At 50.2% G+C, this 24807-nt stretch overlaps 1 protein-coding gene across 2 annotated transcripts; it reads right to left on the bottom strand.

The window, feature by feature from the left end:
* Positions 1 to 351: 351 nt before the first annotated feature.
* On the bottom strand, positions 352 to 24807 carry prdm6 (PR domain containing 6). 2 transcript variants are annotated; one of them, XM_086111092.1, is made up of 11 exons: positions 24669 to 24807; positions 20860 to 20991; positions 19289 to 19437; positions 17441 to 17994; positions 13487 to 13638; positions 12557 to 12715; positions 10233 to 10360; positions 8931 to 9055; positions 8448 to 8808; positions 6193 to 6369; positions 352 to 2026 (listed from the first exon to the last, which is right to left on the bottom strand). In XM_086111092.1, the coding sequence occupies exons 4-11, from the start codon at positions 17979 to 17981 to the stop codon at positions 1903 to 1905; spliced, it is 1767 nt and encodes a 588-aa protein (XP_085967218.1). In that variant the 5' UTR covers positions 17982 to 17994; positions 19289 to 19437; positions 20860 to 20991; positions 24669 to 24807; the 3' UTR covers positions 352 to 1902. The 2 variants fall into 2 exon arrangements, with proteins under 2 accessions (XP_085967218.1, XP_085967217.1); XM_086111091.1 differs by lacking the exons at positions 20860 to 20991; positions 24669 to 24807 and having other exon boundaries at positions 19289 to 19491.

Here is a 24807-nt window from a genome sequence, read left to right as displayed (position 1 = left end):
GGGGGCCGCATTTGTATCGGCTGTACGTGCACCGTTTTCGATCCACGGATTGACCATTGAATGAATGAAGTGCCGCCTCGACCGGCGAAAACACAAGCCGATGTTTGCCGACGCTTGCTTCAACAGGTGTCGGTAAATACGGCAAGTGGCAACTTGCCCCACCCCCATTGCCGCGGCAACGACGGCAGCGCTCCGCGTTTGCACGCCAACGGACTAACCGAGCGATTCCGAGTGCGCCGTCGTTTATCGCGCGTCGATTTTGGACGCGGCGACATCGGAAAGCTTTTGCGACCACACGGTTGGAAATCTGAAATGACGACGTGACGAACAAAAACGATTCATCTTCACGAGTTGACAAAAATGGACTCCCTTTATTTGAACCTCGTTTTCTTCTTCAGGTCTCGCGTGTTTCATTTTTTAAAATCATGCAAACGTGAATGAGACATTGGGCGGACATGTTTTGTTTTCCCGCCTCAAGTACACAAACTCATCCGTCTCGTCTTCGCAGCAGCAAACTTTCTGTCCAACCTAAAGCGGGGCGCACGCGTTCGCGTTCACTTGATGGCTGATCACAGACTCAAACTAGGGCCCATTATCGGGATGTGTGGAACCTCCTTTTTTTTGGGCGGGGGGGGGGAGCAGATCAGGTAAGAAAAAAAAATCCCTCACCCCACTTGGTCTTTTTCCATCCCCCCACCACGAAAAATGAGGTCATTTTATGGGTATGTGTGTGCCCCGCTTTCGGACTTGGATGTCCCACATTATTGTTCATTCCATGAGTTTGGCACGTGAGACAAAAAAGAAAAAGAAATTTCAACAAAGCAATCCGTGATGTCAAAACGATTGGAAAACTTTGGTACAAAAACCACCAGTTGCACCCAAAACTTGGGATGATGCCAACGCGTGAAGCCGACGATGCGCTACGTTAAATAACTTCTCGAGTCAAAGTGCCGCCACAAGATAAATATTCTTTTTTTTTTTTCTCTTTTTAATTTTCCTTCGTTCATGACGTCCGTGACATTTCTTTTGGTTTCTGCCTCCTTTGGTGTGTGTGTGTTTCTTTGTCCGCTAAAGTTGGACAGTCTTTGGTTTGCTTGTGTGGTTGTCAAACCTTCCGTCGTATCGTCTGTGGTGGTGGTGGTGGGGGAGACAAGTCATACCTGCAGTGAGCCTCCTTGCCACAGGAGGGCGCTTCTCAAAGTGGTCTTCTCCCCGGACAGACCACAGAAGTTCAAGGAGAACATGAGGGGAACGCCGGTCTTTGGTCTTATTCTGATGCAATCTTGGAAGCACTTTGGGGTCACGCCGGCAAGTCGGCTTTGTCGGCAATTTTGCGAAACTTTGGCAGAAGTTGGCTTGACGATTGAGGATAACATTGATGGACCTTTGGTTGCGGGAACTTCGGCACAACTTGGGTAGGATGTGGACAGACATTGATTGGATCCGGGGAGAAATCTTGCTGATCTTTGGTAGAACGTCACTCTCACTTGGGTATCGCGTAGGAAAAAAAAAAAAACTCTTTGGTGTTACTGGTAAAAGTCTGGCACCGTTTTGGAAGAACTGGGGTAGACTTGAGGCAGACATTAGTAGTTCAAAAAAAAAAAAACGGGGGGGATACATTTTGTACAACTTTGGAAGAACTCCAGTAGAAGTTTAGGAGGGTGTTGGGACAAAATTGGGTGCTACAATTGAGGAAGGGCACGGGAAGAACTTTGAACCCGGCGAGAACGTCAGTAGTGGTTTGCGAGAGCTTTGGTAGAACATCAGTAGAACAGTGGCAGGAAGTTGGGCCAACTCCGTTAGCGCTTTGGTGGGGAGAACTTTGGTCGTGCTTTGGTACGTCGCCGTCAGCGGAGCGGCGGCGGAGGGAGGACGGCGGCTTCCGCCGGCTCGCGTCGGGTTCTAGTCCACCTCGATGGACTCGCCGCCCACCGATCCGTCGCCGTTGGGTTTACATTCGTTGGGTAATCTCTGGTGACGGCTCAGCTGGGTGGCCTGAGTGAAACTGCGCTCGCAACGCTCGCATCTGAACAACGGAGAGAAACAAAAAAACATCAGCCGTGTTGAAATCCAGTTTGAAATCTCCGACCTTGTCTCGAAGACCTGCTGAGAACCCAAACCCGATTCGGATTGCGACTGAGCGACCCTCACTCAAATTCGAAGGCCCCTAAATTCCCTGCCCGCAGGTTGAAAGCCCGAGCACGGCCTCTTAATTCTGGTTCCAAACGCCGGCCCGGCCGTGTGGAGTCCTCACACTGACTAGCATCCCCCCCCCCTCTTTTTTTTTTTTTTTTTTTTAAATCAACAAGGAAGTCAAGATGGCGCCTGAATAGGCAGCCGTCAGCAAGTGCTCTCATGAGCCTTGCTTTTTTTGTTGTTTTTGTGTTTGTTGCTACGTCGTGTGGACCTGATGTGGGCTTTTTTCAGCATTTTTTGGCCACGACATTCATCAAGGAGGAGACTCTGCTTGGTGGTTGCGCCTTCTCTGCAGCAGGGGTACACCAGCACTGTTTTTGACTGGGAGGAATGTCGGCGCCGTTTGACTGTCGTTGCTGGACAGTCCCGGGGCGCTTGTGTCTTGCGCCTGTAATGGGCACCATTTTTCACAGCCATTTTTCGGTGCTGTTGAACGGTCTGCGGCTGGATGGATGTAAGTCTTGAGGAGCCGAAGATGAGAAGAAAGGAGCGCCGATGCGGCTTGGAGTTTGAAGTGGATTACGTGGGACAGGAGAAGTGAAATCAACTCTTTTCGTCAATGGATGCTACAGCTTCGTGTTTGCTTTCAAAACTTAGCTTGTAGCAGACGTGTGCACATTTTCAGCAGTGATGTGTTCCTCGAGCCGGTCCTTGGCCTCGAGGACCGGCTCGAGGACCGAAGGGCGCAGTTTGGTCCTCGGCCAAGTTTTTTTATCCTGGACTTAAATTATCCTTAGAAGAGGATAGTTCGAGCGTGGGTTTTTTTCCCCTCTCCCTACCCAGCGTTTTCCTTTCTGAACTCTGACTGTAATTTCCCCATTGCGGGACAAATGAAGGGATATCTTATCTTATCTTATGTGGTGGTGTGGCTCAGGGGTAGAGAAACCATGTCCCAAACTAGCGGTTGGGTGTTCAATCCCCAGAGGTTGCAACCATATCCCTTCTTTCTTTGACCAACATGATAAGTAAGGCTTATTGAAGTCGTTTTTTGTATCGTAAGGCGTTTTTGGCCGAAAAAAACGACCATGTATAGTAAGGCATTTTTGGACGAAGTTTTTAGCCGAATAAAACGATTATGTGTAGTAAGGCGTTTTTAGCCCAAAAAAACTACCATGTATAGTAAGGCATTTTTGGAAGAAATTTTTAGCCGAAAAAAACGACCATGTATAGTAAGGCCTTTTTAGCCGAAAAAAACGACCATGTATAGTGAGGCGTTTTTGGACAAAATTTTTAGCCAAAAAAAACGACCATGTATAGTAAGGCCTTTTTAGCTGGAAAAAAACAACCAAGTATAGTAAGGCATTTTTAGCCGATAAAAACGACCATGTATAGTAAGGCCTTTTTAGCCCAAAAAAACGACCATGTATAGTAAGGCGTTTTTCGACGATAAAAACGACCATGTATAGTATATAGTAAGGACTTTTTGGACGAAAAAAACGACCATGTATGGTAAGGCGTTTTTAGCTGGAAAAAAACAACCAAGTATAGTCAGGCATTTTTAGCCGAAAAAAAAAAACACCATGTAAAGTAAGGCGTTTTCAGCCGAAAAAAACGACCATGTATAGTAAGGCGTTTTTAGCCGAAAAAAACGACCATGTATAGTAAGGCGTTTTTAGCTGAAAAAAACGACCATGTATAGTAAGGCGTTTTTAGCCCAAAAAAACGACCATGTATAGTAAGGCGTTTTAAGCCGAAAAAAAACGACCATGTATAGTAATGCGTTTTTAGCCGAAGAAAACGACCATGTATAGTAAGGCGTTTAGCCGAAAAAAACGACCATGTATAGTAAGGCGTTTTCAGCCGAAAAAAACGACCATGTATAGTAAGGCGTTTTTAGCGAGAAAAAAAACGACCATGTATAGTAAGGCGTTTTTAGCCCGAAAAAAAACGACATAGTATAGTAAGGCGTTTTCAGCCGAAAAAAAAATGACCATGTATAATAAGGCGTTTTTCGCCGAAAAAAACGACCAAGTATATTATAGTAAGGCGTTTTCAGCCGAAAAAAACGACCATGTATAGTAAGGCGTTTTCAGCCGAAAAAAACGACCAAAACGCCTTACTATACATGGTCGTTTTTTTCGGCTAAAAACGGCTCATCGTTCACTTCAAAGAGCCGGCTCTTTCTACCGGCTCGTTCGCGACCGACCCATCAATTGTGAAAATGTAGGTGATTGAACAGTCAGAGGTGCTGCCAAAAAGAACTCTTTTTGCACTGAAATACAGTGAAATCCTTGGCCTTGCCTCGGAAAATTTTCCAAGTCCTTGGCCTCGGCCACGACACTGATTTTCAGCATGACGTCTCTGGTCCACTGGTGAAAGGACACTTCGATCCTCTCCTCTTTCATCTACAACTGCTTCAGACAACAAAGTGTATGCAGAAAAGTGGTGAGGATTGCACGACTGTCTGTGTCCTATGTGTTGTGTCGTGTTATTTTGACCATTTCAAAATGGCGCCGCGAGAGTGGCTGCCTTTCCAGCAGCTCCTATATTTTGTTCTTCTACTTCTCACTTTCATAACTTTGCTGCCGTGAATCTGGAATTTCTCCACTGCGAGACTAATAAAGGTTTTCTCATCTTCCGTTCTTACGCAACGCGTGTGTTGCGCGTGCTTCTGTCGCTTGTGCGCTTTGTGATGCAAACGAGCGAGTGGATGGTTGACGGTCTTGCCATGACATCATCCCGTCCGTTACTCAGGGTTTCACGCACACGCGCACGTACGCGAGCAGTGTGTTGTCAAGCGTAATAGACGTTGACAGTACAAAGTGCGCGCGCGAGGTCAACGGAGCAGTCCGCTGAAATTGCTGCTGTGATCTTCACACACGCCCGCGTGCTCGTCAATAATCTATCAAGCCAGCTGCTGAGGGGAATTCCCATCGCACGCGCGCACACGCACAGAGTGTCACTCCCAATTGAGGGAGCCTTTTAAGTCTGACGTGTGCCCGCGCGCCGGCACGTGCGCGGACATGATCGATCGATCGGTGAGCCAAAAGTCAGATGCTCAGCGCGCGGCGAGGTTTTGAGTGGACGAATTGTGGTATTGAACATTTTTATCCTGGCATTGTTAAAAAAAAAAAATCTGTTGGATTTACTCCTGAAAATCAATTTGATCTTCTGTTTCCGTCGCGCCGCGACCGATTGTCAAGCTTGACTTTTGTCTTTTTTCCGCATCTTATTTCTCGCACGCGGGCGCGCCGGCCGTTCCGAACGCTCGGCGTCAAAGTCGTCGCGTCGGCCGGGCGACGCTTTTCGCGGGGCCGCCGACAGAAGTTGATTGACACCTCGCCGCGATCGGTCATCGACGGCGCCTCGCTCGGCGTGACCTCGGCGCCGTCCTCGCTAATTGCATCCGAGCGGCGGCGCGACGGCGGCCATTAGCGCGCCGCTAAATTCGATTTGGCCTGACGAGCGTACGCGAGCCGTTAACCGGCCGACGCAACTCGCGACTAAGCTTTCGCCTTTAAATTAGGGAGCGCGCGGTGGGGCGGGGTTTCAAGATAGGGTTCGGCTTTTCACTGGGGTTCCAATTAAGCTCGAAAGAGAAAGGTTCGGGGTTGTACTTCCAAATGGGGTGACGGCTTTAGGGTTTCAAAGCGCGGTTATGGGGGTTCCCATTTTGGTTGCGTTTCAAACCGGGGTTGGAGTTTGAAATTAGGGTTGAGGGCTTCAAACGGGGGTTTAGGTTTTCAAAAAGTGCTTTGGGATTTCAAAGTTGGATTAGGGTTCCAAATCAGGGTTAGGGTTTCAAACTAGGTTTGGGGCTTCACCATAGCGATTCAAACCGCCCGCGTTCGGATTTTCAATCAGGGTTTCAAATGCGGGCGAGAGTTTCAAAGTAAAATTCAAATCAGGGTTAAGGTTGTCAAACTCGGGTTCGGGTTTCAAACGAAGATTCCAGTTTCAGACTAGGTCCCCCCCCCCCCTCCCCTCATCATTTGCTCAGACTCGGCGTCCCGTTTGCAGCAAGTGAGATGAAGCGAGCCCGAAACGTCGACTTACTTGAAGGGCTTCTCGCCCGTGTGCGTGCGTATGTGGTTGTTGAGCGTGGTGGCGCCGGCAAAGGCGCGTCCGCAGTAGCCGCACTTGAAGGGCCGGTCGCTGGAGTGCGTCACCACGTGGTTGCGCAACTCCGACGGCTGCGAGAAGGACAGCGAGCAGTGGCCGCACTGGTACGGCCTTCGCCGGGCGGGAACGACCCGAGGAACAGAAGAGGAGAGAGGAGGCGCCGGTCAGTGACGCCCCATCGCAGGGGGGGGGGGGCGGCCCACAACTTCAAAGAGTGTCGTCGGTTTGGTTCGACTTTCTGCGGGTCGGTTCTCGTTCATTCTCGTGTTTGAGCTTGAAGTGATCGACGGCAAACGTGCTCCGACAGAGTCTTGCCTTTTCGTTTGGAACGGCCATCATCCTTTCGAGTCTCGGTCGGTCGGTCGGTCCCACTCAGGTTTTTTAACTTTGAAAGTCCCGGCCGGATTTGGGGTTTCAATTCGGATTTGGAAACCTGGCCCAGGGTTTGAAATAAGCCAAGATGAGGGTTTCCATTTGGAGTTTGAAACAAGTCTTGGGCTCCGTTGGCGGGGCTTCAAGTCAAGGTGAAAACCCGATCGTGCCGACGAGCTAGCATTGTCGCGAGCTACGCGAGCTAAGCAGCCGAGCTTCAAAGGAACGACTATGATCTTTGGCGCCCCCTTGTGGACACGCCAGCAACACAACTTTGGACGCGCACTATAAACACAAACGGACGCATTTTTGCAGAAAAATGCGCAAAGAAACGACGAGCTCACACAACACAAACATTTCCATGCATGTTAAAGAAAAGAAAAAAAAAACTTCTTTGGCAGCTTGGCACACCGCAGCGCGTGCGCTCGTTCGGCAGGCGGAGGCGCCGGACGGCTTTATTATTTCTTATTTATTCCTTTGCGCTTTTCTACGAGGCCGCCATCGATCGGGAATACTCGGAGTGATTGTCGGGGGCGACTTTTGGATTTATTTCTTCAAACGCGGCGCCGAGATGAAGGCCCGCGCTTCTTGTTTATTGCACAGCGGCGCATGACGACGTAGCGCCGAGCGACGGGCCGGCACGCCAACGCCGCGGCGAACACCCCCCCCCCCCCCCCCTCCAACACCGACGCAAAGCAAAGCTTGACGCGGCAAGAGAGAAAACCGAGCGCCTCAAACGTGGTTTGAAGGCGACGTCTCCGGCGGCGCTCGCGATGACGACACGCCGGCGCGCTCGGGAGCAGAGATGATAAATCGGCGCTCGCGCTCGATCGATACGCAATCAATCATCTGTCACATCTTCTTCCCGTCGTCCGCATCCTCGCGTACGCACGATTGATGAAAGCGGGACTCGCTCACGTGATGGTCACACGACCGAGTGCCGGGGGGAGGGGGGGGCGGGGTGGGGGGTGCTCGCATTGATTTTATCAGTTTTGGGGTTTTCCCGCGCCGTCGGGTGTCGAGTTTTGCCGCGGCCGTTTCAAGCGTCCGCCAGCTTTGCACGTCGGCGCACACTTTTTCATTTTCTCTTGCATTTATTGAAGCGGCGACACTGGCTCGACTGTCGCAACCGCGACTCCTCCGCCGCCGCCGCCGCTGTGATTTATCCACACACACACGCGTGTCCCCACACGTCGGCCCCGGTCCGCATGACAAAACTAAAATCTGCGCTTGCGGTATGTTGATGTCCGCCGTTGACCGCGTCTCGTCCGGTCAAGTCAATTCCGGTCCGGTCCAGTCTAGTGCGGAGTCGAGGCCGGCCGGGCCCTGGCTCGTCTCGCCGTTCCAGTCCGGTCCGCCATGTTGAGCCTGTTCTGGTCCCGCCACCCGCCCCCCGCCCCCCGCCTCTCTCTTCGTCTCGTCTGACCCAATCGAACCCCATCAAGTCTCTCCGCCGGTCCGGTTGAATGGACTCCAGACGCGCGGAGTCTTCCGCGGCGGCTCACAACGTCCCGTCTGTCCAAGTACTTTCAACTGTAGTCCGCTCGAGTCTTGTCCTCTAGTTTGGTCCGGCCCATCTCACCGCGTGCGGTCTCTTCTATTCTAATCCGCTCCGGTCCGGTCCGTCGGAGTCTACCGCGGCTCGTAGTCTACGTCAAGTCGACTCCGGTCCAGTCGAGCGACCCCGGCTCAGGTTTTTATTTTGCGGTCCGACGCGGTCGATCGTCGTCTAGCCCCGTCCGGCCCGGACTCGTCCGGTTCCCCCTCGCGGTCCGCTCCAGTTGAGAGGCGACTCGCGATGGCGTTTATCGACAGACCTGTCCGGGTTTTGCGGGCAGACGTGCATCTGCAGCAGGATCCTCTGCGTGAAGGTCTTGAAGCACTGGCCGCACTTCCACAGATGCCAGTCGCTGAACTCGCTGCTGAGCTGGCTGGTGGACGTGGGACTGGCCAGGACCCTTTGGTTCTTGGAGGACAGCTGGCCGAAGGACGACTCGGACGACAGGAACGGCGCGCCGCCCTTGTCCGCCGCCGAGAAACTTCTGCCGCACGCCATCTGAGGGAAGACCATGGAGCGCGCGGACGACGGCGCTTTGCCGCTTTTGCCGAAGGCCTGCTGCTGCTGCTGCGAGGACTCCTGACGAGACATCACCTCCGACACCGACGCCGGCACGTTCACTGCACGCACAAAAGAGCGACTTTTCAATCTCGGGACCCCGATGCGCCGAGGAGCCGGGCTCTGCGCGCGCCGTCGCGACGAATGAGAGCGCGGCGGAGGAAAGAACGATGAAGTCTCTCACGGTTTTCGTCCTGGGCGACGCACTGCAGCGGAATTCCGAAGAAGGAAGTGTACGAGTCGTTGTACCAAACGAGGAGCTCGCTTCCTCGCGGGATGTCCAGGCACGCCCGGTAGAAGATGCTCGACCTAAAAAGGGCACAAAAGGCAAATTGTCGAAGGAGCTGCGAAGACCCCATCGGGAAAAGCCGCCCTTCGGACGCCATCGCTCACGTTGCAAACGCTCAAGCGCTTCGTTTGACCACTGGGGGGGGGGGGGGGGCTCATGCTACATGATGTCTTTGGACCCCCTCCAGCCGCTTTCTGTGGAATGTTCTGTAAAGCGGCTGCTCTGTCACTCTCGGATTTGTTTGGAAGAAAAAAAGGTGTCGCGGTCAAGAGCGCGCGAGGCAGCGGGCGTGTTTCTTTTTCATACCTGACCGCCCGATGAGACGCTTTGATGTGCGACACCAGCCGGCTCGGTGCAGCAGCGAGCGCAGATGAAAAACGTCACCCCCCCCCTCATTCTTTCCTTTCATCTGATGTGAGGTCAGGGGGGTATGTTTGATTTACAGCCCGGCCCCTCCTGACTATGTTGGCCCCACCCGTCCCGGGTGCCCTGAGACGAAATAAAACACGCCTGACATAAGGCAACTTTTGACACCCTAAAAAAAAAAAAAAAAAAGTGATACATTTAGCATTCGCCACGTTAGCGATGAGGTCCAAACAAGTCCTGTCCAAAGTAGCGTCAGCGACGCTAACCTCTTACTAGCCTCAACTACTAAGAACATCGAAAGGAAAATAGACTCCAACAATCGCCGTTTCTCAAGATCAAGAACGCGCATGGCGAGTGCGGTGTTGTGAACGGGGCGACGATGGCCATCCTAAGAATGTACGAGCGTATTTGGCCGAGTCATCACATGACTCGAGTCCTCGCCGCCGCTGCCGTGTTAGCGACACGGAAGACATCTTGGGGTATTTTCCCGGCCACCTCCTGGTAAGCCGCCAAGCGACGCACCTTCGCTTGAAGATAGCGGACAAGAACGGCATTCGGGTATTCCGCGCGTCGATCCCGCGGACGTTGAGAAACGGCCCGTGTCGCGCGAAGGTCCAACGACCGAGATGCTCGAAAAAGCCAATTCTGTTCAAACTCGGCCGCACGAGAAGAGGAACGACGCGAGGCCAAGAGCGAAGCGGCCTCATCCGACGCCAGCTCAATTCTCAAAAAGGCGATCGCGTGAAGCCGGTTCAATTTTACGGGCGGCGGGTTCAGTCGGCCTTGACGACAAAAGCTAAGCGTTAGCATGTAGCACTAGCGGGTTTGTACCTGTACTGAACGACCATCATGTTCTGCTCTCCGCAGTGTCGGGCGCATCGGATGTACCTCATCCAGCTCGATTTGGCCGGATCGTTGCCGTCCAGGAAGTGACACAACGTTCCCTCGGAGTCGTAAATCTGAAAGACACGAGCGGCGCCCGTTCATTGGACGCTGCTTTGGCTTGACGTGGACGTCATATCGCTTTGGCGCCAAATGCCACCGCCCCGCATCGCGTTCGCGGCGATTCCACGCGGCCGCACACGCCCGCCCCGATTCCGAGCACCCCCCCCCCCCCCCCCCCGCCGCAATTATTTGGATCCAAGCGGGTTCTCTTTCACAAGTTGTTCACGGCCGATCAAAGCCGCCGGGACTGCACAAAGACATCATTTAGCGGAACGTCGCAAGGCAAAGTGTTTTGCGCACTTTCTTCTGTCTTCCTGCATTATCTTTGTTTGACTTCAAAGACCACACAGGCGCAGGCACGGGCGCCGTGCGCAAGCTCGATCCGGGATGACTTTGTTCACGCTAGCGTGCGCCCGTTCGCTCCGTTTATCAAGACGCGTCGGACGTGTGTTTGTGCGGCGAAAGCCACTAATGCAGTCGCGGTTATCAAAAGCCGAGTGTGAGATAGCCGCTTAGTGCGCTCACCTCGCGCTAAAACCCACTTAGCGCCGGGCGCCCGTCACGCAAGGGATGATAAAACACGCCCGAGATTTTCCGCACTTTGTCACGCCCGATAACGGCTTTGATTTCGGGAAGGCCCGAGCGGCGCCGGGCGCGACTTTGCACGACGGGCGCCGCTGTCGTGGTGGTTATAGAGTCCAAATGGTGTAAAAGTGTTTGTGAGGGAAGATCGATGATCCCGCGCTTGAGTTGTACACAAAATCAATCCCGGGCGCTAATTCTGCCGTTATCTGCTCTCTTCATCGGCGCAACTCCTCTTTCCTCGCACCGGCCGTCCCTGCTTGGCGCTTTTCCAGATGCCTCCCGGTCATCTTCCGTGACGAGAGATGGAGAACAAAACCAGGCCCTAGTGGTGTTCCTGGCTCGCACCCTATTCCAGTTTGCTCCGCGATCGGCGATCGCGATTGTTGCGTTCGGCCGCGTCGCTCGCTGCGCGGCGGGCCTTTGAAACGTCCGACGTGCGACGAGGAGACCAAAGCAAATGTAAATGCGGCGCGCTCGTTGACACGTGATGGCACCGCGGGAAACGCCAGAAGCCGAAGCGGCAAGCCGCCGCCGCCGTCGCGCTCTCGGCGAGCCGCCTCATCCATCAGCTCATCGGACGTCCCAAAATATTTGCACAAGTGCTCGCCGCGCTTTCTCACACTACAAGCCCGTGGGGGGCGGGGCCTGCACCGGGAAAGCAATCAGATGCCACCGCACGCACGCACGCACGCACGCACCTCAAGCCACTCGCGCACCTCCGATGTCGAATGACATGTGAGCCAAAGCGCTCCAAAAATAGGACGGCGGAGGAAGCCATTTTGCGGCAGCGTAACTGCGTTTTTTTTCTTTTCGCGGCGGCGCCACCTACGGCCCAAACGCGACGAGCCGGCCAACGCCAAAACGTTGTTTTCGGACCATCGCGAGCGGCCATAAGTAAAATCTCTTTGCGGACGCAGTGACGGCCGCGGCGATGATGTCATTGCGGTCGTTGAAGAACGCGGCGAAGGACGGCCCGGCCGGAAAATAAAAGCCTTTTACGACATTCCGACAGGCCTGGGAGGATTGCGGGAATGCTCCTCGCGGGCGTCGCGCTAGCAAAATATTTGGCCGCCTCGCTTTGCTTGGCGTGGCTTTGCTTTCTCTGCCGCCGTGACGGCCTCGTGACCGCGTCATCCCTTTCGGGGCCTGGAAGCGTGCGGCTTTCCGACGGGAATCTTCCGCTTCCCCGTTGAGCTTCCACTCGGGAAACGACGGCGGCGGCGACATCAAACCTCCGACGGTCTCGGCTAGACACGCATTGAGTCGGCGCCTCGTGTGGATGGGCTTGGAATTGGACTGAATCGGGCATGACCGCCAAGTTCAATGGAAAGAGTTTTTCTCCGGTTCTCCCGGTCTTCGCGCCGCAGGAAGACGATACCGTGCCCGCTTCAAACTACCCGGCAGACGCTGCGCGCTCACACCGGCTCAAAATCGGAGCTCGGGCCCGACTCACATTTTGCTCGCGTCCGATTTTGACCCGACTAAGCCGCCCCACGTCCGACTCCCACTGCGGAGTTCACACAATTCTTTTCACGCGACGTCCACCCCCGATGCCATTTAGTGTGCATCAAATTCGGATGTCGGCATCCTTCAATCGCGGCGTGCGCAAAACAGCAGCGGGTTACCTCCCACAAGTGCCGCGTGTTCCTGGAGGCTCCGCAACGGACTTTGTCCAGCGTGAGCAGGGTGCCCTGGAAGGGTCCGATCCAGGTACCCTGGGGGATTCTTTGGGCGGCGCAGATTCCGTACCCCAGGCCGGGTAGGGTACTGGTGCAGAGACACACCTACACGCGCACACACAAGTGATTGATGGATGAAGAGTTTCGAGAAGAAGACACTTGAAGTGGAGTTTTAGTTAGAGGTATCAAATGATCGCATTAATTAACGATTAATTAATCGCATCACATTTAGCACGTTATTTTTTTTAATCGCGTTAATCTATATTTTATTGCCTTTATTGTTTCTGTGGGTGGGTTGCTTTTTTCTAATAGCCCTTTTTATGTGTTGGCTTCCTATGTTCGAGTTTGCTGAGGGTGGGGAAACAACTTGGATATTGATTGGCAAGTTCAGTGTTGAGTACGCGTATTGCTCAGAAAATTGTTCTTACTGTTTTTGATATGTTAACCTAAGCACCTTTTAAGTTATTTTTATTTTTTAATTCTTTGGAGATTTACAAAAACTAACAAAACAGTAATATTCCCCCTCGTGGTCGAAACTGAAGGTTGCAGGTAGGACTTTGACTAGTCTCAAATACAGCAGAAAGTAAATGGCATCTGTCCAAGTCTGCTGAAAAACAATAAAATACGTTCTAATGCCACTCTTTCTTTTATCTTTTGATCTGCCTCAATAATTTAAACAAATTTAAAATGAAAATTGGGATTTTTCTCAGTCATTTTCAGATGAGATTAAAATATAGATTAATTACAGACCCTAATTAATTAACCGCACAAAAATTTTTAATTGCTTGACAGCACTAGTTTTAATTCCCAAATCCTAAAATTGGCAGCTCAAGTCAAGTCACGCTCTCCGTGGGGGGGGGGGGGGGGGGTGCTCACCTCTCGGGGCAGATCTCTGAGCCAGTCGGGAACGTCGGGAAGGGGGAGGGGCGCCGGGGCGGTGCCGCTGGTGCCCACAAGCCTCCGCAGGGAGTGAAGCGGTCCGTGCATGGGACACTCGCCGTTGCGGTTGTCGGCGCACATGTCGCAGCCTGCAAGAGGACGCTCAACGTGAGGGAACGTTGGGGAAACGCCGCGCCTCGGTCGGCCGGCGCGCTTTCGCGGCGCTTTCCCAAAGGCTCCGCGCGACCCGTTCTGAGTCGCGTTGGCGACGTCGAATTCATGCGGGGTTGACACCCGAGTCCCGTCGTCTGGCCCGCGCGGCGCTCACGTCCGCTTCATCTCCATTTCAAACCCGCTTCGCACCTCAGACAAGCAATTTTGCGGAAGGTTGACCTTCGACCCGAGTAACACCCAAGCCGTTTCAGACCTGGTTCACACCTCAGGTTCCCATTTAGTTTCTACCGAGTTCACATTCTTCCATCTGGTTGGTCCCGGCTTTCAACCGAGTGCGGACCGTGTCAAGATTGTGCCCACCAATGGGTCTTTTTTCGCTCCGACCTCACCTTCAGATTCGGACCCGGCAGACGAGGTGCACACCCGATTCACACTTGAGTTTACACCAGGGTCATACCGGGTTCAAACCTGGTCTGGTCAATTTCAGCGTTGCTTTCACAGCTAACTGGCGCCAAATCGGCAATCGGTTCAAAGTCCGAGTCAAAGCCGGTTTCCGCTGCTTTCGGCACCGCTCGAGTTGCATTTCAAGCTGGCTCACGACAGTCGGAAAACGGCTTCACACACCGCGCTCGCAACTATGCAGCTCAAGTTTTTTGCACCTGACTTGGGTCACGCTGTGTCAAATCGGCTCACACCCTGGTCCCGTCCCGCTGCCTTTGGGGGGGGGGGGGGGGGGGGGGCGTTGCCGCTGCTCTCACCGGCAGTTTCCGCACCCGTTTCAAATCTGTGTCGCGCTGCGTCCACGATGCTTTCACAAGTGATTTCATCGCGTCTGCTGCTGCTGCTGTTCTTTTAAATGAAGCTTGTTTTTTTTTTCCCTTCGGGGGAGGGAGGGGGGGTTGTTTTTTTTTAACATTTACAAGGTTCGCTTCGGCCGCACTGAAATCATTCCCGACATATTTGCGTCCCGAGCGCGGCGGGGTGAAACGCGTCAGTCGCAGCCTGACCAAGTGTGACACTAATTGACGTCAATAATTGACACGCCGATGATTATCTGGAGTTAAAAAACAACAAAAAAAAGTCCCAGCAGGAAGTCTCGCTTGTTTTCTCTCGTCTTTTTCCCAAATCGGAACGATCGGCGGCGCGGGAGGAGTGACGGCCGCCGACGGATGAAGTCGGCAAGTACGCGGCCGCTAAACGGGAACCGCGGCAAACAAACATTCCCACTTTGGGACGCCCGGGAAATTGGCGGAGTTGACGTCGCCCCCGCTCGCTTCTCACGACAATCGGGAGCTTGTCTCCATGTTGCCTAGCAACAACATCACACACACACACACACACACATTCTTAGGACATGAATAGAACTGCAAATGTTACGACGCACTTTGCGTGCGTGGTGGCGTCACTGCTCCAAAACGAAAGGACATTCTTTTGTATCCTATGACAAAGAAGATGCGACGTCGTGTTCGTGTGTCGATGGATAAACGATTGATTTTATGAATCCACAAATCAATTCAATTTGTGGAGATTAAAAAGAAAAAAAAAAAAAGACTCCCGTTGACAAATCCAGTTTTGCGTTGACTTGTTCGGCGGAGCGTTTTTTTCCCTTCCGGAGTTCGGCTCCATTTTTGCTCTTTGAAATGACAGAATTCATTTTGTGGTTTCAAGCGACTCACAATTCCTCGGGCCGGATTTTCAATGCGTTGTCAAGAAAAGGACATTCGCTTTTGAAGAAAGGCCCTTTCGTCATTGGCCAGCGAGCTTTGCTCATTGAAGGGCACAAACGCGCATGAAGGAAGGAAGGACGTTGGCGCTCGCAGCAAACAAGTCGCATCTGCTCAGTCAGAAAAGAAATCATCAAATGTGATTTGATGCCCGGCCACCGGTAAAAGTCGTTTCGAGGAGTTGACTACAAACTAACTGCGCTCTCCCATTTCTTGATTCAGAAATGACAGTTGTCGATTTTAACTGACAGACTCAAAATTGGCGAGGAAAGAAAAAAAAAAGGAACTTCCTCCACATGTTGAGGAAAATAAATTCAAATTTATTGACCGATAAATTGTTCGGCCAAGGATTAAATGCATTTTCTTTGTGTAAAAGATAAAGAGAAAAAAAAAACATTTGTTGACGAAGAAACGACATTTCTATCTGTAAAAAAAAACAACAACAACATCTTGATGGGGGGGGGGGGATGTCACCGTCGCTGACTAAGTGGAATTTCTCGTTGAAAAACATGTTTTGAGGGGGAAAAAAAATGACATTTTGGGGTTGCTGAGGAATAAATGCAGTTGGGGAGTTAGAATGAGAAAATGAACAAAATTGTTGTGATTCGAGATCGAGGGTTCAGACACCCCCAGCCCCCCCCCCCAAAACAAATTGTAGCATATCCAGGTGGAATGTGGCATGTCGATGCTGCGATGAAAAAAACTAATTATATCCAGTGTATATTATATGGACACACACACACACACACACACACACACACACACACACAAAACTGTTTATATATTAATAAGAGCTCCAAATAAAAAGTCAAGCTCATATTTTGCGTTGTGAGTTGGTACTTTTTAAATGACATCACAGTCTTACTTAGCATACATTTGGAGTCTTTTTTGTGTGTGTGTGTGTGAGAGGGAGAGAAAGCGACCGCTTTATTTACACACTAAACACTTCACTTTCAGACACACACGCGCACACACGCACACACATGGCCCCCCGGGACCTCCGTACGGTTGTGTTGGGATGATAAATAGCGTTGCGCTGGATCGATCCCCCTTCCCTTTTCGACCCCCTCATCTCCCCCAGCCTGCCACCCCCCCCCCCCGCCACCTCCCCACACCCCAAAACTATATGCAGCAATTAATTCCCGCTTGTCCCGCCATCCCTCATCGGCCCTGCCGCCGCGTATCGACGCAGATTACTGCTGATGAAGCGTTTTATCACACGCGCGCAGGCACGCACGCGCGCGCCTTCGTCACGTCGCTTCCGTGACAACTTTGAACACGGCCCGAGACGCGAGCGCAAACGCGCGCCAGGAAGAAAATCGTCTCCGTTCGGACACTCCGATTGCAAATTGGAAATGAGACGACATTTCAATGCGGAGACTTGAAGCGAGCCGATTTTCAGCGGCAAAAGTGCATCGAGGCGATTTGAAAAAGCATTCAATCGTGTGTGTGGATTTTATTTTATTTTTTTGAATGAATGACAAAAAGGATACGCTCGTGTTAAATCCGCACGTTCGACGGCGCATGAAATTTTGCTCATCGATCATTTGAAAGTGAAACGTGATTGTGATCCATCCCGGCTGGAGGTCGCTGACCTCTGACAGCCAAAAAGAATCCGCCCTCATTTTAAGCATTCGATTTCATTCATTTTTTTTTTTTTAAAGAATTCTCCTCCACCGATTGTAGTTTTTTTTCGTTCGTCGTTGCTTTGAATAAATATTGGGAGGCTGCAACATTTGCGGCGGTGCACTGAGCTTGAATTAAAGGGAAGAACATTTGGAATGACCTTCAACATTTTTTGGACGACTGTATTCAAATGGAAAGATTCTCTGACAATTAAAAAGATGCAGATATAAAATATTGATGAGTCCATTTGTCAAGGAACGAGGCGAACCATCGATAATTTGAGGCGTCAAATGTTTTGAAAATGAGAGGTTGATCGTAAAGACAAAAAAAAAAAAGATTTCATGTTAAAATGAAAAAGAAAGCAAATGACGGCTAAAAAAAACCAGATGTCTCGTTTCACACGTGCGGAAAAGTGCGGCGTACGTACGGTTGTTGACGTCGGCGTTGTGGCTGCTGACGGGTATGATCTCCATCCTCTGCTGTCCGTACAGGAAGTAGTCCAACTCCTCGGCGGTCAGCTTGGTCCCGCCCGCCGACGCCGACGCCGACGCGGCGGCCTTCCCGCCGTCTTCCTCGCCGCCGCTCTTGACGCTGGAGGACACCACCCCGACGCCCCCGCAGCGCCGCTCCTTCACTTGGAGGAGGCGTCCCGGCGCGGGGTTCTCGGCAGGGGGGGCCGCCACCCCCGCCGCCGGACCCCCGTGCCCCAACGGAGCCAGGGCCTGCCCGTAGAGCGCCATGTGCTGGGCGAGGGGATGTTGGGCCGCCGCCGCGCAGGAGGAGGACGCGGCGGCGGCGGGCCCCGAGGAGGAGGAGGAGGCGCAGTGCGGGGGTCCCGAGGGCGAGGGCAGCGGCGGCTTGAGCGGCGTGCGCGGGAAAAGCTGCTGCCAGTGATGAAGGTACGCCGACGCGTCCACCTTGAGGAAGGCCGACGCCCCGCTCGCCGATGCCTCGCCCGGCTTCAGCATGGCGCCACGCCGTCTGCACGGGAGGGGGGGGGGGGGGGGACAGCTGTCAATCGTGCGCGTCTCTCACGCGCATCGGTCGCGCCTTCCCTGGAGAAAAATCCATCTGGTGAATGACGTGCGACTCCCGTTTACCTTCTGACGTAACCGCGCACGCTGGTGGAGATTGTATTTCAATTTTGCATTTTGTCGACTTTCATGCGGGACGGCGCAATTTGCACATCAATGAGTCCATTTTACCGCACATCATAGCCAGCGAGAAGGAAAAAAAAAACACGACCCCCCCCCCCACCCCCACACACACACACGCTTTTTCATAAGAGTGAGGGCTCTCCAATCATAAAGAGCCCTCGTTTGATTGAGCGCACGGAAATGTCGGAGAGTTGCTTCAGCGGCGGCAAAGAGGTCGAGTCGAACTTAACGACGGCGTCAGAGCGTCACCGAATTCCAGGACGCATAAAACAGATTTTTGATTGAGGATGGAGCAATGGTGAAAAGGAGATCCGCGCACGCAATCGACATACCGGAAAGAGGCTAACTTCATGTCGGGGGGGTATCTGCAAAAAAATCAAGGAAATGAAAAGTGCTTGAGGGGACGTCATCTTGAATTGAAGAATCAAAGTTGAGTTTGGTGAAGTGAAGGTGAGTGGCAGGTGGGGGGGGGGAAAAAAAAGGCCCCATTCTCACGCTCGGGCTGCAATTAATTTAAAAAAAATGCTCCGGCTCAATTTCTTTTCAATCAATCGAGACGATCAATTTCTAATACGTCAAGATTTGAAATATGTCAAGATGAACATCCATGGACAGAATATGTTTTGCACGTCAAAATCGTCCCTCCTGTGCTACAAAAGCCGCAAACCGAGCAGCGCGCGTGCCGAGGCGCCGCGCGTTTCGGCAAAAACATTTCCACACGGGTGCAAATGCGATTTTTTTTTTTTTTTTAAAGGAGCGCACGAGGGTGTTGCACGCGATCCAACGACTTTTTAGGGGTCAACTTGTGAATCGCACGCATGCAAAAAAAAAAAAAAAAAAAAACAGCAACAACAATACAAAAAACAAGCAAACAAACAAACGGCAAAATGTCACAAAAGCGCGTCGCCGTGTTTGATTATTAAAACGTTGACGTGGTCTTTGAGTCGCGACGCCCGCAAAGTTTTTGCGGATGGAAGCAAAAAATATTTGACGTTGGCAGTCCAAAATAAAAATGAAGAAATGATGAAAAAGGGAGTTAAAAAAAAAAAAAAGAAAAAAGAAAAAGAAAGAATGCGTGAGAACAAGAATAATCATCATCATCCAAATAAGAAGCTTACCGGTGCGGTGAGGCTGCGCGCGTGTGTGCGGCTGAGGAGCGCTGACGGCCAACCTCGATTCTTCTTCTTCATGGAGGAAACTCGCACACACACACACACACACACACACACACACACACACTTTCTCCCTCCCTCTCTCGCGTCTCGACCTTAAAGAAGAGGAGGAGGAGGATGAAGAAAAGGAGGAAGATGATGTGTCCTGCTCGCCGCCGCAGCCAAAAAAAGCAGCACGTGACCACGGGCCGCACGCGCCCCGCCCCCCCCCCCCTCTCTTTCTTCCCTCGGACCTCTGACACACACGTTTTCCCTGGTGACGCGCAGTCTACATGTGAACTTTGAACTTGCACACTGACACACGAAACAAGGAAACTTGACTTTTTTTGTGCAAAAAAAAAAGAAAAAAAAGAAAAAAGTGGCTGGAGAATTTTTAAGGTTTTTTAAAAAAAGAACTCATTTGCATATCAGATCAGGGCCCTCCCACCAGGCAGACACCTGTCGGCCAACCCATTAAAAAATATATATACAGTATATATATACATTTTCGGAATCGGCATTAGCGGTTGGGCCCTATTTTTCAAAGAGTTAACTGGACTAACGAGTTTAATTCATGCGATGGTCAAGGTCGGAGCTGAAATGACTCAGACATAAATTAAGTTGCTACGTTCAGGTGAGTAGCACCCTCTGGTGGCATCATATGGTATGATACGTGTTTGTTATTTGACAAGCAGTTGACGCTGACGCCGTCAACACCCCCGCCCCCCCATTCCCCAATTCTTCCTGTTTGAGGCACCTTGTTTGCCGTGAAGATTATTACTATTATTACTTGCTGATTGTCATTATTAGCCCCACTAGTCTCGATTTCCTTAGCAACGCGCATATGTGTGTGTGTGTGTGTGTGTGTGTGTGTGTGTGTGTGTGTGCACGCAGACAAGACAGATTACAGCTGAGCTCATTGTGTTTTTGGGTCAGTCTTGTTATCCGCGACCCGTAGCTTGCTAGCCGTCTGCTATGAGGGCATGCACGCGCAGACACACACACACACACACACACACACACACACACACACACACACAGAGCACATCAGTCAGCGAGCGCAGGCGCGGATAAGGACGCGGGCTAAACGGCAGAACACGTAAAGGCATGCGTTGTTATGACTAGCGTCGGCGTGACAGCCGCCATCCGTCATTCTGGCGAGCGGCTCCGGATTGATAAGGAACAAAAACACAAACACGCCAGCGACTCCGCATGAACTCTCGCCGGCCCAAAAGACACTTTTTCACGTTTTTTTTTAAAACAAAAATACTGGCGAGCGGACAGGAGAGAGGGAGGGAGGTCACCCCTGGCGCGTCACTAGCAAATCACTTGAGCCGTCTAGATTTTAAACATACAAACACGTCACGATTAACACAACATGTGGAATCGTTGGCTGTTTTGAATGCTAATAAAGTAGTCCAAAAAAAAAAAATCAAAAGGATAAGTGTACTCGACATGTTTCCCTGAGGGATGCCATATTCACTAATCACTCAAATAAACACATCTGAAAAGAAGAAAAACAAAATAAAGAAACTCACCCATTTGTCACTTCATCCGGCTGTTATTTGACGACAATCCTGTGCGGAACAAAAACACGTGTTGTTGTTTCTCAGGTTGATGAAGTTGTACAGGACTTCAACGGTAACCGGGCTCCCCGCCAACAAAATGATCTTTAGGAAAGGATAGAAATAGCGTAGCAATTAACACAACACGCTAACAGAGAACGAGCCATGTAACACAAGTACTGTAACACCATCCATCAATCCCTTTTCTAATCCACTTCTCCTCAGTCCCGTCCCGGTCGTCTTTGGGCAGGAGGCGGGGGACACCCCAAACTGGTCGCCGGCCAATCGCAGGGAACGCAAAGCCCAACTACTGTTTGCGCTCGCTCAATTAACCTGCCGCGCATGTTTTTGAATGTGAGAGAAAAAGTGCTGCCCACTTTTGTGACCACTGTGAGATCATTTGACAGTAGACTTTATTAACGAGCATTCCAAAATAGCCATCTATTATTATTGTTTTTAAAATAAGGCGTTGATCATGGTGTCGTTTTTAATAAGTTGGCCGATGGTGGGTTTTTTCTGGAGGAGCAAAAAAAAAATGTTTTAAATTAAATAAATAGATCATTTTTAAAAAGCCATCGTGAGTGTGAAACAAACAAAAAATTAAAAACCAAAATAAGGCGTTGCTAATGGCGTCGTTTTTAATAAATTGTCCGATGGTTGTTTTTTTCTGAAGGAGCCAAAAAAAAGACAGCTTGTATGTGTGTGTGTGTGTGTGTTTATGTGAGTGTGTGTGTGCGTGTGTGTGTGCATAAAACATTAAAAAGAGACATAAATACAAATAACACAATAAGGCCTTGCTCATGGTGTAGTTGTTAATAAATTGCCCGATGGTTGTTTTTTTTTTTTTTTAATGAGCAACGAAACCTAAAGAAACAAAAATCCCAGAAAAGAAGCCCGCGCACGTGTGTGAAACAATATTTTACAAATAAATAAATAACAAATTCCTGCGGCAGCGTGGGGTGCGTGTTGTGTTGTTTTTGTGTTGTCTCGGAGGAAGCAGCGGGAGGAGAATTAGCTCTTTTCACGCATTGATTAATGACTTTTCCACAGCCCAGCGCATCGGCCGATCGATGAATTAACTGCCCAAATTCATCATTTTCTACAAGGAAAGCTAATTATTTGCACACAAAAACAACTTATTAACAAGCAAACACACACATGCACGCCGCTCCGATCTCGGTGTCAACTTGAACGCCCGCGCGCGCGAACTCCGCCCGGAAATAAAAGACCGTGACGCCTCCAATAACAACCAAAAACTGAAAACGTGAGATAAGAAAGTGGCTTTGAGTACCACACGAGTGACAAGAAAACAATTGCCGGAACACAATAAACACAAAGCTAATAACACGACGAGGAAAAAAAAGAAAAAAAAACCTAACGCGACTTTCGTCCGACATTGTAGCAAAAGTTACGACAAGCATGTAACACAAATGCATCACTTTCACCTCATCAACAAGGCCGATGAATTACAAGCACACAATGAATCTACACGACCACGAGCGTAACGCTCCGACATGTCAGCGCTCAAAGAACGAAGGTAAAACAACAACAGACGAAATAAATAGCGTTATGCAACTAACGTACTGTTAACACGCGTAACCTAATCCAACTAGCATGACAACAACTTGTAAAACATTCGAGAAATAGAAGTGGTGCCAGTTGCGCTCGCGCCGCTAACCAAACACAAGCAGCGCAACCAACTAATGAACTCACGGGAAAAAAAAATTCGGAACGCAACTCAATTTGAGGCAACGGAGGCTAACGGAAAACAAGCTAACGTAACAAATGTTACGACAGGACAAGTATCTTAAGTGAATGAGCACAACTAAGAACATAATAAGATGAGAAACATAAGAACACGTAACAAAGTGACAGACATCAATAAACGTAACAAGTGACAAAAGAAATGGAACAAACTCGCAGGAAAATGATCAATTTAACCTAAGCTAACAGAGAACAGCGACACACAACCAACGTTCAAACCAGTAGCGTAACTTGAGTTATGGAACACAACTAAAAGAAAACAACACAACACGAGTAACACGAGGCAAGCGATGGTCACATACGTCATGTAACAAACAACAAAACCAAATGAACATAAGCTAACAGAAAACAATTCGAGTGGCAAGGAAACACAAATAAGGTGACGAAGCAAAAGAAAGCAACTCACGTCAGCCACCTAACCTTATAACAGCGAACGCAAGTTGCGTAACACAACTCAAATGAACACGTGTAGCATAATGCAAGTCCCAGAAAACAGCTAACGTGACACGACGACGAACGCGCCACCGTGAACGTAACCACGCAATGGAACAAAACCAACCTAACAAACTAAACAAAAAAAAACAAAAGGCAACTACTGTAATGTTAAAACAACTCAAGCGATGCAACACGACTCCCCAAGAAACAATTAGAATTATCAAAGTGGCCTACTGCAACGTAACTTCACGCAGATAAACGTGACACCAGTAATAGAAAACAACGACCAAAAGACGGCAGCATTGAGATGACGCTTTTCAACATAACAAACTGGCAACAAATCTAACACAACTAACAGGGATACAATTAACGAGCGCGCGCGCGCATACATCACCAAGCTATGAATAAAGGTTGTGTGCGCGTGCGCACGTGGTTAAGGTCCTGTTTGACATTCAATTAAAACATTTACATTCCTGCTTAATTAATTCAGTGGACGGCGGCGAGAAAAGACAAATGGACGGGTCGCCTTGACAGGAGACCGATAAAACTACCCGCTCACACACGCACACGCAGAAAGTTGTGTGTGTGCGCGTGTGTGTGCGTGTCCGCCCGTTAAGGTCACCGCAGCCTGACTATTATAATTCATGCGCAATGACAGATATTCATCAGGGACTTTTACTCGCTTTTGCAGCTTTGCCTCCCTTGAATGCACCAAAAAATACATTAAACATAAAATTCATACAAATGCAACCATACCTTATATTCACTCATCGCTCAAACAGTATTAACTGCTCAAAAAAAATCGAATCAAATCAAATCAAATAAAAACACCGGTACTGCTTATTTAGAGCACTCTGAATAACCGAACGGTCCATGGCAACAAACGGTCAGAATAAAGCAAGAGTGCACTCAGAGCGCATTTTGGAACACAACCAAAACAAAAAATGGCAACATTTTTGCTAACGCTGAGCTAAGTGCTTGATGACTGAAAAGACCTCTGGAAAATTACCATCTCACACCTGCTCATATTTCAAGCGAGTTTGGTCATAGCCTAATCTCAGACCGTGATTTTACGTACTAAAGTTTCGCAGGGTCACTAGTATTTTCAAAAAAAAAAGATTCCTGAGGCATGGTTGCCTCCCACAATGCAACTTTTGCTCACGTTGGTAGAAACCTACAAAATGCAAATGCTCGGCGAAGTGTCCGTCGACAAAATGGACATCAGGAATAGAACCGTGATGATGTTAACTCATTCACTCCCAAAGACGTTTTTAAACGTCTTTTCAGACTCGGCGTCGAATTGGCTGGTACTGAATGAGTTAATCATCATTAATAATGCTATCGCTAAGCTACGTGCCTGACGACCCATTGCGCAAGGCAGCGTGATGACGTCTTCAGCAGGGAAGCTAATGCTAAGCTACCTGATCTGCAACAGAATCAACATGTCAATGTGCTATTTGTCATTAACATGAGCAAATGCTTAAGTGTTTCACCGTTTGTTTGGGCTTCAAATTACACCTGTTGAAGTACTTCATAAGAGTTTATAATAACTTTCATGTCAATAATTGTCCGAATCTTCTCACCTTTTTCCTTCTTTCCCTGCCTCACTTCGGTGGGCGGAGCTTCCATTCCGCTCGGCTGAGAGGAGGATGAGGAGGAGAAGGAGCAGAGGGGGGGGTTGCTTTCTGATGACGTTTCCGCCAATGACGCCGAGATTCTCGG

This window comes from Hippocampus guttulatus, chromosome 5, assembly GCF_054856545.1.
Source record: "Hippocampus guttulatus isolate MCC_2025c chromosome 5, RoL_Hgut_1.0, whole genome shotgun sequence".
NCBI classification, from domain to species: domain Eukaryota; kingdom Metazoa; phylum Chordata; class Actinopteri; order Syngnathiformes; family Syngnathidae; genus Hippocampus; species Hippocampus guttulatus.
Note: the sequence above shows the minus strand (reverse complement) of the source record. Positions and strands in the feature narration are given on the sequence as shown.

Coding starts and splice junctions, on each gene's coding strand:
- prdm6 (XM_086111091.1), bottom strand. CDS start 19,360: ATGAAGAAGAAGAATCGAGGTTGGCCGTCAGCGCTCCTCAGCCGCACA. Junction 17,995..19,288: donor CGCGCAGCCTCACCGCACCG/GTAAGCTTCTTA, acceptor CCTCCCGTGCAG/ACGGCGTGGCGCCATGCTGA. Junction 13,639..17,440: donor CAACGCCGACGTCAACAACC/GTACGTACGCCG, acceptor GTCCTCTTGCAG/GCTGCGACATGTGCGCCGAC.